This window comes from Neophocaena asiaeorientalis, unplaced genomic scaffold (assembly GCF_003031525.2).
Source record: "Neophocaena asiaeorientalis asiaeorientalis breed wild unplaced genomic scaffold, Neophocaena_asiaeorientalis_V1.1 scaffold299, whole genome shotgun sequence".
In the NCBI taxonomy this organism is placed as follows: domain Eukaryota; kingdom Metazoa; phylum Chordata; class Mammalia; order Artiodactyla; family Phocoenidae; genus Neophocaena; species Neophocaena asiaeorientalis.
Window position 1 is genome coordinate 2,388,245 of NW_020172626.1, and position 10,813 is coordinate 2,399,057.

Here is a 10,813-nt window from a genome sequence, read left to right on the forward strand (position 1 = left end):
CCTTTCAGATGTTTTAGTTATTTTCCATTCAGTCGAACTGCTTACTTTAGTGAAGTGAAAATCAATATGAGTGACTTGAAGTCAAATAAGACATAATTCCTGGCTTTCGAAATTCCTTCAATCCAGTAGAGTAAAAAAGACACATATGCAAACAAACATAACACAACCAAAAACCAGTGATGGTGCATAACAGAGTTACAACAGTCACTGGAGGGATGAATGTTGTCCTCGGTAATCAAGCAAAGGGTTCAGAAAGAGGTAGCACCTGACAGGAGACAGAAGATCAAGGTGTTGCCAAGTTTTACAGGGTTATGTCCACATAATAACCACGTCTTTTTCTTAGATAACCAGATCTATTTAGTGACAATTACTGCATATGTATATTAAAAAAAATCCTGAAGCAACTTATCCTTAATATTTTCCCACGGAAGTTTAACACCTTCACGTTTTTTAAAAAATGTGTAAGATAGAACTTTTGTACATCAACAATAAAAATTTTTTTTAATGTGTAAGAAAGATTTTAAGCTGAACTTTAATGTATCTATAAAGTATCATTAAAGCAGCAGTTTACAAAGGAGCAAGCACTGGACTGAAAGGCTGAGTTTTAGTGTATCTCCAACCATAAATGTCATACCCTGGAAAATTCACTTTACCTATTTATTCATCTCTAACATAGCGATTAAAAAAAAAATACTGTGTCCTGACAAACTCAAAAATATGTAAACTCTGGGGTTCATATAAACTTAAAGGACTGATATTTACTAATATTAGATACTCTCTTCCCTCTCATTAGTTAGAATGGTACACTTAAAGGTTTAGATAGCCTTAATAGAAAGTTAATCAATATTTTAATTTGCTCAGAAAATACCTGGACTGTTTTTAAAGAATGAAATGACTGGAAACACTACAACTCATGTAACCCAGTGAAAGTATCACTGATAATTTACCCTTTTTGCTAATACAGAGATACCTGCAAATGACTACAAGATATGAAGACAACACTCAGATCGACTAAAAATGAGTAAGGCTTTCTGAAACATTAAACATAGTTGGCAATTTTTGCTGTATAAAAACTAACTAAAAGAGAAGCTTACTGATGAAACTTGATTTATACTAGTTCAAGAGCAGAACTCCTGATCTTAGATAAGAACAAGAGACAAGGAATTTTTCTAAGGTTCAGGGTTTGCTTATGAGCATTAAAAATAGGACATCAATTTCTGTTCTGGGTATATAATTAAATACTTTTGAGAGAGAAGAATTTCAGCACAGTACATACTTACAGATATGAGAATGAATGTGCCCCAAACACAAGAAAATAGGTAGAATGCACTCAGCTGACCAGATTCATTAAACTTGCTGTGTTTCGTTTTGGAAAAGTGCATTCGCCTGTTAATTTTCTAAAAATAAAAACAATCGTTAATAATTAAGATTATAAAATATATTTAATATGACTATCATAGTATGGAGAGCCAGTATTTTACAAAGTATAGATTTCTAAGATCGCATACTTACATCCAACACATATTCTTGAATTATGGCATGAATAATTATCGCCACTAGCATGTAGAAGAAAACTGTAGCCAAATCTTTGATACCATAGTAATAAAGGAACGCTGATTCAGTAGCTTGTTCTTCTGAAGGTCAAAAAGGACAGGACACACATACACAAAAATATACATAAGATTATAAAAGCAGCACTTAAGTACAACATAGTTATGGAAACAAACAAGAGAAGACTAACCTGATAATTAAGTTTACAGAAACATCATGGTAATTTGCTTTTGGACACCTTCAGTCTTAGGAACAATGAAAACTGAGGAGACTATCTAGAAGTCTAAAGCTTCAGAAATTATTTACAAAGACTTGACACATGTTAGTTACAGCCATTAAAGACCAGAGAACAGGGAAGGGGAGGCCGCATTAAGATCCTTGGGGACTGTAAAATTGATATTACCCCAGGGATAGGGGTTAGATTATACTTAGGTTGTATTAAAGTTATACTTAGCACATCTGCCTGTCTTTTCAAAGAACTTTTGAAACTTTCTGCTTTCTAGCTCTACTTTCAAACTAGACACCACATTTATGATTCTGCTGGAAAAGCTGACTTAACTTTAATTTGATTTAGTTTTGAATTCTAAGCAGGAGAGACAGAGGCAACTGCTACAATTGTTTTCAATCTTTAAAATTGCTAAGATTTTTTCAGAACAAGACTTAATCAAATACTTGTGAATTGATAAAAGAGCTTTGTTTTTTTCTGGCATACTCAAATTTCAAAACAACTTTGTGGTTCTGAGTACTGTGATATCTAAGTTACTACATCAAATATTTACAAAATGATATAACTGAACAAAAACCCAACTCCATGTTGTATAATAGATCTTACATTCTAAATAGAGAGACTCTGGGCTCGCGGCAAGTTTACCACCTGAATATAGTAATATTTTGTTAACTGAATACCCCACTCCTCACCCATGCTAGTTAATTTTTTTTTTTTTTGGCGGTATGCAGGCCTCTCACTGTTGTGGCCTCTCCTGCTGCGGAGCACAGGCTCCGGACGCGCAGGCTCAGCGGCCATGGCTCACGGGCCCAGCCACTCCGCGGCACGTGGGACCTTCCCGGACCGGGGCACGAACCTGTGTCCCCTGCATTGGCAGGCGGACTCTCAACCACTGTGCCACCAGGGAAGCCCCATGCTAGTTAATTATATTACTGTATCAACCTCCAATAACAACTTGATTTTCACATAGCATCACTCAGAAAAACTTTTCGAAATAAAACCTGAAAGTGTAGTTTGGATGTTATTACCAGACACTTATTGACATTCTCTCTAATCAAATAACTGATAGGACGGTAGAGCACAACCAAAAAGTGAAAAATAAAATGGGCTTAAGAGGGTTGTTATTACGGGTCCAAAACAGAACCCATACAAGTCAGAAAAACGGAACCTGAACATTGGGCCTTTAGAAACCTTGACTGAACAAAGACACTTCAGACAAATGTAAAATATCTATTCTTAGGATTTTCTTATGAAAAGATCAGAGGGAAGAGAAGGCAAAAAAAAAAAGTTCTTCATTGGAATTTTAAGCCCATTTACAAAAGTACACAATAAACATTAAACACATAAAAACTGATTTTCATACAATATATAGGGTGAAGTCAACCAAAAACATCAGATTTTGCATTACAAAATCATCAAAATAATATTCAGTCTAATCACGAATGAGACCTGTGAAAATAATGAAGAACCTAGTATTCATGGAGATTTCCAAGTCTGTCCTACTGAACTCTTCTACTTAACCAGAAAATTCCAAAAGAAAACTACCTACCTGTTGCAGGGAGGGTAACATTGTACTGAAGAGTAACAAAAATTATAGAAGCTTTTGCTGTTATCTAGAAAGAAAAAAAAAGATCAAGTCAATTTGTGACCCTCTCCCAAATAGCAAATCGGGGGGGAAAAACATTCCAAGTTCTGTCCCCACATCTAAGAACCAAGGGCACCCTAGTTCCAGCTGCACCCTGACAGGCACGACTGGACTTCCCGATCACCAACGGGTTGATCTTGAAAGTTAACATAATTCGCCAGTGTAGTCTGAAGTTTAGATGGGATTGTGTAATTCACTCCTAACTTTAAGATTTCAAAAGAGATGCTGCAGTTCCAGTAAACAGTGTTTTGACAAATAATGTTTCTCTACTCTAGACCTGTACAATGAACACAAAATTTCCATCAAGAAAAATTTTAAATGTAAATTAATGAAAGAAAAGGAAGCACAGTTACCATGACAAAAGGTAGATCAAAGGTAGGATCTGTGGTGTGTGTTAATCTCCCACACACCTGGCATAGTTACATGGTCGATAAATATTTAACTGACCTGACTACTAGTAAAAGCAAAGTGGTCAGAACAGAAAAATGGAACGCTTACTCAATATTTATAGGCACCAGGCACTGTGCTAGACAAGAAAGGATAACAAAGGAATGGTATAATCCTGATGACTAGCAACTCAGTCCAGTCTGGAGGACAGGTAAACAAATTGCTATAATACCACAGAATCAATGCCAATGTGAACTGAGGATAAACAACCAAAGCATTTTTTTTGTTTTTGTTTTCCTCCTGGGGTGAGGAATGAGGCATGCTCTGGAAAGGCTTCGCAGGGGATGTGGTGCAGAAGCTGTCTCCTGTTGGAAAAGAAAAGTTCCCTAGGCTCACCCAGTGGGACCGAGAGGGCAGCACAGGTAGGAGAAACAGAAGCACAAAGGTCAAGGAGCGGTAAACAGGAGGTCAGGCTCGGGCACATGTCAGGAAGGGGTAGAAAGGCCTAGAAAAGTTACCAAGTGCTAGAAAGGACCTAGTTTGCTGAGCTTAGTAGTTTAGATTTTACTTTAGCCCGACCAGACAGTTTTGGGGAGGGGGAAGTTATTCATGCTTTTCAGAAAGATCGCTGACTGGGGTGCAGTGCTGGCCTCTCAAGCCCCCTCGGGGCCACGCTCCACCCGGCAATCAGTATCCCCTCCCGGTCATGTTAACGCCGCTCCCCACACCCATCCTCCCTCCACCCGCACCCCAAAGGTCCTTCGCCGATTCCCATTCTCTCCAGGATAAGAACAAACTCTGTGGTCTGGCCGCTGCTTCTCCAGCCCCTGTCCGGCCACTTCTGCCCCATCCCTTGCCTCCTGCACTCCTCCCACCATAGCTCCATGCACCCCCAGTGTTATCTAAGACACTGCTGGAAAACTTCTCCACTTCAGATCTCAGGTCAACTACACCCTTTCAAGGAAGCCTTCCCCGTCTCTTAGGATAGGTCATTTCCTTTGTTAGATTACCTCAGAGACCTGTGTTCCTTTCTTACAAAACGTATACTCTTGGCGTGATTGTGATAATCACTGCTGTCTCACCCATTAGACAGACAGCAGTCTCCATAAGAGCTGGGAGCATGTCTGTTTCTGCTCATCACTATATGCTTAGAGCCCAGCATGGTCTGTGGCACTTATTAGGCGATTGTTCAATATTACTGAACAAATACTAGATAAAATATAAATTGGAGTAAGGATGCAAGTCAAGTACGAGTTTTGCAAGAGACCCTGTGAAAAATAATAAGGTCTGAACGAAGGCAGTAGTAGTGGGTAGAGGCGGAACTTTTGAGGCAGAATAAGGCTTGGTTAGCAGGACAGAATCAAATTATGTACTGATGCTGCAACAACTGGGTGAAAAGCAATACTATTAATAAAAACGTGCAATATACAGGAGGAACCGCAGGTCTGAGGGAAAGAAGAAATTGCACTTTATATAAACTTAGATTTCTATGAGATATGCAGGTGGCAAGACCAACAGGTAGTAAGGCCTACGCCTGGAGCTCTGCAGGGAGACCCGGGCTTAAGGATTTGGAAGTCTCTGTTTACAGGCAGTACATGGTACATAGTCGAGGCTGTCCAAGTATATAAATCCTCTACAGAGAGTGCACAGGATTCGATGAGAAGTAGGACACCAACAGAACCACGGAGAGGCCAGAGAAAAAGGCTGGTGGCAAAATAAGAAGAGATGATCAGAGAGGAGAGGCAGAGAGAGAAGGAAGAGAGCTAGATGCCCCCAAAGCCAAAGGGGAAACATTTCAAAAAGGGGTGGTTAATAAAGTCAAAGTTTCAATAGAGATGTGTCAGGAAAAGAGCGCAACGGACCGGACGACTTAAGAAGTCATCAGTGGTCGCAGCTTGAGTGACTCCAATGAAGAAGTGAAAGCAAAAGCCACCTCACAGTGGAGTGCAGAGCACAAGGGGAACAAAGGAGTTCCCAGCGACAGATGCCAGGTCAAGATTTATGTCGTTTCGTGATGGGAGGCACTGACCTGGTGCGGGGGCAGTCAGCAAAGGCACCAGGGACCAGGGAGAAAATAACATGTAAGGGCATAATGGATGTAAAGATCTGGTAGGGGTGAAATATAAGGATAGAGTTAAGGTTGATCTTGAGCAGTTTTCCTCTTAGATCAGGCAGGCAGAAGGTAAAAATGATGAGATAGATAAGTTCAAAAAAAGGCAAGAAACTGAAGAAATTCCCTGTGGCGGGGGAAAAGCAATGTCATCTGTTAAGCATAGTTGGGGACTCAAACGATGAGTATTTTTATAGTTCCTTTAGGCAAAGGAGCTGGCCAGGGAAAAGTAAAAAGATGCCCGGGTATTACTTTTGTCTGAGGTCAGAAACCTTTGACTTGTAATATTATCTATCAGCAAGAGTGCATGACTTTCTGTGACAACACTGAGCAATCCACAAATGGGAGGCACGGAAAAGGCAGATGGCAGGCTGGACCCACGGGTGGATATGTGCAGGCCAAGTAGGGGGAAAGACCAAGAGGGAAAGGGAGCTGAGGGCCTGGGGAGAGTGTGGACAGTAGTTAAAGTCTACAGGAAGAAAAGCAAAGCAACAAGGGGCTAGTATACTGGAGAAAAGGAAAGGGGACCAGGCCCCACAAAAGCCTGGCCTAGGTGGAGAGCTGGCATACGAGCAGTAGACGTGGGGAGATGAACAACATGCAGGTTGCAGCTGAGTTCTGCTGTTCTGGAATTCAGGATCTGGAAGTATGGCAGGCTTGTGAGATAAAGTCAGGGTATGGCCACCACAGTGAGTTGTTTCACTGGGTAGATACATAAAGATCACTTGCCTAGAAAAGGCAAGTACGGCTTTTCTGTATTACATTTTGGGTCATTCACACGGATACGTGAGAGCAGAACAATGACATGAATTTCCAGGGTAACACTGCTTTCATGTGATTCTTTTTAATAAAGTTGACTGATTACTAAATTTTATGTTTTAATATCTTTGTTTAGATTTCATATATAAACGCACACACACTCCACATCCCTGTTTCTAATTTCTAATTTAGAATATGAGGTCACCACTACCATAGCTAAAAAAAACTTTTTAAGTTTTTTAACAAATGACAAGTGAAATTCTTCAAAGATAAATTTAATATCAAATTCCCCAAGCAACAAAAATTAGATTATCCTTTACTGCTAGGCTTCCAAAGAAAATTAAAATCCGGCTTCTAGCTAGCTTGGCATGTGACAGTAAGCGGAATAAGAAGAGGAAAAATACAAACTACACACCCTAAAAATGTTTATAGAAAAATGTTTTAAAAAGAAGAAAACTTAAACCAGGAATCATGCTCTTAGCCATTTCTAGGGGTCCTAAGCCTCATACCACGGCCAGCACTGCTTTAGTTAAACCAGTACTACAGTTAACCAATTGTAAGACAAATTAGTTTGGAATAAAATATGCTCCAGAAATATACAACGTACTCAAAAGTAAAAATGAGTTTATGACAATTTTGGATGTTTAAAGCACTGCTCTCCATTTATAAGAAAAATATGAGGCTTATTCAGATACATCTTAAATAGGTTACCACGACTCTAATGAGTTATTTCATTCTGCATTGTATGGAGTATCATAATATTTCTTTAGTGCTCAGCAGCTGGGGCTTGGTATCTTTTCTTGTCATACAGAGAGGTTAACTATTTTGTACTTGTCAGAGGGAAGTGTGACTACTACATTGACTGGGTGTCTCAAAGATAAAGGCAATTTCTGAGTATCAAATCCCATTTTCTCACCAGCTTATATAAAATTAAGTTCTTAAAAAAAAAGAGGAGGACAGAAAATGTTGGCATTAAGATAAGTCATGCTTAAAAATAAAACAAACCCCCAAGACTGTTCTACATAGTTGAAATTGTAAAGGTCCCCCAAACCTGGCATGGCACAAACGACCTGGACTCCTGAGCCTCTGAAAAGTAAATCCCTCCCAGAAGAAAATATTCCTCGTGGAAACCCCTAACTCCTCTTCTATATCCTCACTTTCAGAAAGCTTCCCAAGTATCTTTACATCTTTCAACTGTTAAATTTTCCTAACTCCAATATTCAGTCATTCATTATAGACCATGATATGCAGTATGTGGACAGAAACTGTCTGTACTAAAAGCATGATTTCAAAATTCACAGCAATTTTTGATAACACGAACTTCCCTGGAAATTAAACTCTTCCATATCTCCCAAACAAACTATTGCTTTATCGACCTTATTAGTATATATAATCTCTTTAGATGCTAACTGTTAGAACATTTTCTCACATAAAAATGCTGTCTTTGGGCTTCCCTGGTGGCGCAGTGGTTGAGAGTCTGCCTGCCAATGCAGGGGACACAGGTTCGAGCCCTGGTCTGGGAAGATCCCACATGCCGCGGAGCAACTGGGCCCGTGAGCCACAATTACTGACCCTGCGAGTCTGGAGCCTGTGCTACGCAACAAGAGAGGCTGCGATAGTGAGAGGCCCGCTCACCGCAACTGGAGAAAGCCCTCACACAGAAACGAAGACCCAATGCAGCCAAAAAAAAAAATGCTGTCTTCTGTTTTTCAACTTTGATAAATACCTAAGGAATAATGAGCTACCATTTATGGTATGCCTCCTGTAAGCCACACTTTGAACTAGCCATTATAAAACTTAGTTTAATTCTCAGAGTAATCTGATGAGCCCTATTTTACAGAAAAAGAAACAAGTTCTAAGAAGTTATATGACATGCCCTAGGCCACCCAGTTAGCAAGCAGTAGAGCCCTAACTCCCTTTAGCTTCAGCGTCTATATTGATTCTTCATTTTGGCTAGTAATGCAGTATGTTATTGCTTTGTCAATTTCACCATAAATCCTCTGACATTTCCTCAATGTCGGAAAGCCTTTCCTTTACACAAAAGGCTGAACAGTTCTGTTGCAAAAACGTTAACTTCTCTATTATTCTAGCACAAATACTGTCATTCTATAACTACGTTAACGTTGAGATTCAGCAATTACTTTATTATTATTTTTAATTAATTATTTTTTTAAAAAAAAATTATTGGCTGTGTTGGGTCTTCATTGCTGCAGGCAGGCTTCTCATTGCAGTGGCTTCTCCTGTGCTGCAGAGCACAGGCTCTAGGCGTGCCGGCTTCAGTAGTTGTGGCACGTGGGCTCAGTTGCTCTGAGACCTGGGGGATCTTCCTGGACCAGGGCCTGAACCCGTGTCTCCTGCACTGGAAGGCAGATTCTTAACCACTGCGTCACCAGGCAAGTCCCACAGCAATTACTTTAAAAGTCAAGTAGCAAAACTAATCCAGTGAATTTTTTCCCATAGGTAGATAACATGCTTTCAACTCCTAAAACTTTAACATATGGTAAGAAAAATGTAGTACAACCTGCACAAACTTCCTTCTGTCTACTACTTCATTCTTTTTTGAACTGACTTTAAAAACTTCTATTTAGATCTTTGTTGTGTCTATTTAAATTGATAAATTTTACGGAAGTAAAGGTGAAAATCCACTCACTGCTAAAAAATCATTGACATGTGAGGCAAGGTACAGGTGGTGAACTTCTCTAGAAATGTGGTAAAAGAACATGGAATATTTTACATAAAAGCAACGTTATAACATTTCTAAGTGTCAGCACTTCTGATTTATATTCCATTTCATTCAACACATTGCAAATACACCTTGAAGGTAATATTACTCCTAAATTATATCTTTAAAAACAGGGATTCTTACCACGTGGAGACGGGTTATGGCAAGCTTTATGGAACTGTTCAGTATATTGTACACACAAAAGTATTACTTCTAACACCAAAGCAGAAAGTATATACAAGTATAAAATTCAGAAAGAGAGTACAAATGTTTAGCATTGCATTTCTAATATTATATACATTCATGTAGTTCTGTATAAACCGTGAGATGCCTTCTCACCATATCATCTGATCTCTGCAAACAATGGCTGTGAGAACAGCACAGGTGATGTTCTTTCCTTATACAAAACAGAAAAACTGAGGCTTAGCCTTGGGTCATTCAGTAGGTAAGTAGCACAGGCCCAGCCTAAATTGAACGATGTGATATATGTTAGTTCCCTTCTACCCTCCCTTTCAGGATACCCACTACCTCCTTAGCAGTGGACTAGGTGAACGTAAATGACACTATCAAGAATCAAAAAATCTGTATCTAGATCCAGAAAAGTCCATTTGAAGAGAAGCAAAAAATTATTAAAATATTAAGTTACCTAATCATAACATTTTAAAAACCCACATGGGCTCCATTTAAACTATTTATTCAACTTTCGGTCACTGGCAGTTCTCATTACACCAGCTTTTCTCAAGAATTCTTAATGTCACTCATTAAGCAAATATTTTGTAAGCATCTCCTAAATTTAGGCTTTGGAAATAGATTAGGAAAAAACCAAAATTTCTGCCCTCACTGAGGTTACATTCCAGGAGCGGGGAGACAATAAATAAGTAAAATAATTAGTGTATTTGGTGGGGCACAGGAGCTACAGAGAAAAATTAAAAAGGGAAAGAAGATAAGGAATGGGCGTGTGTACTGGGGAGGGAGGGAAAGGAAGCCGTAGGATGTTACACGTTCACCTTGCAAAGTTTATACCCACATTCAACAGCTGTTAAGTAAGTCATCACAATACTCGCTACGTGGGATGAGAATTTACACACTCCTGACATTTCCATCCTCTCCTATTTCAAGAAACAAAAAGAAAATTATCCGACGCCTCGGCACTGCTGTTCAGAACCCCAATTTCTGTATCAGACCTTGTTTCCTTAAGTAAAGAGCAAGCGCTGGGGCAAAAAGTTCCATCACTAACAATACCAGCTTGGGAGACAGGAGTTAAAACAATCGGGTGGGTGCGACTCGGAGCTCCGATCCCGCGGAGATCACTCGATGCCCCGCGGCCACCGCCCTTCCAGTGGGCAGCGGACGCCGGGTTCCGTCGGTTTCACCCCAGACTCGGTGCCGCCGCGGACCCCGCCCCCGAGCCCC

General features: G+C 39.8%; 1 protein-coding gene across 1 annotated transcript in view; it reads right to left on the bottom strand.

The window, feature by feature from the left end:
* Positions 1-10,813, bottom strand: part of TRAM1 (translocation associated membrane protein 1) — a 28,537-nt gene that overhangs the window by 17,404 nt on the left and 320 nt on the right. The window contains exons 2-4 of the mRNA XM_024739012.1: positions 3,327-3,390; positions 1,513-1,634; positions 1,281-1,397 (exon numbers count right to left, since the gene is read on the bottom strand). Coding sequence (XP_024594780.1) covers positions 1,281-1,397; positions 1,513-1,634; positions 3,327-3,390 — 303 coding nt within the window. The remainder of the gene's footprint in view (positions 1-1,280; positions 1,398-1,512; positions 1,635-3,326; positions 3,391-10,813) is intronic.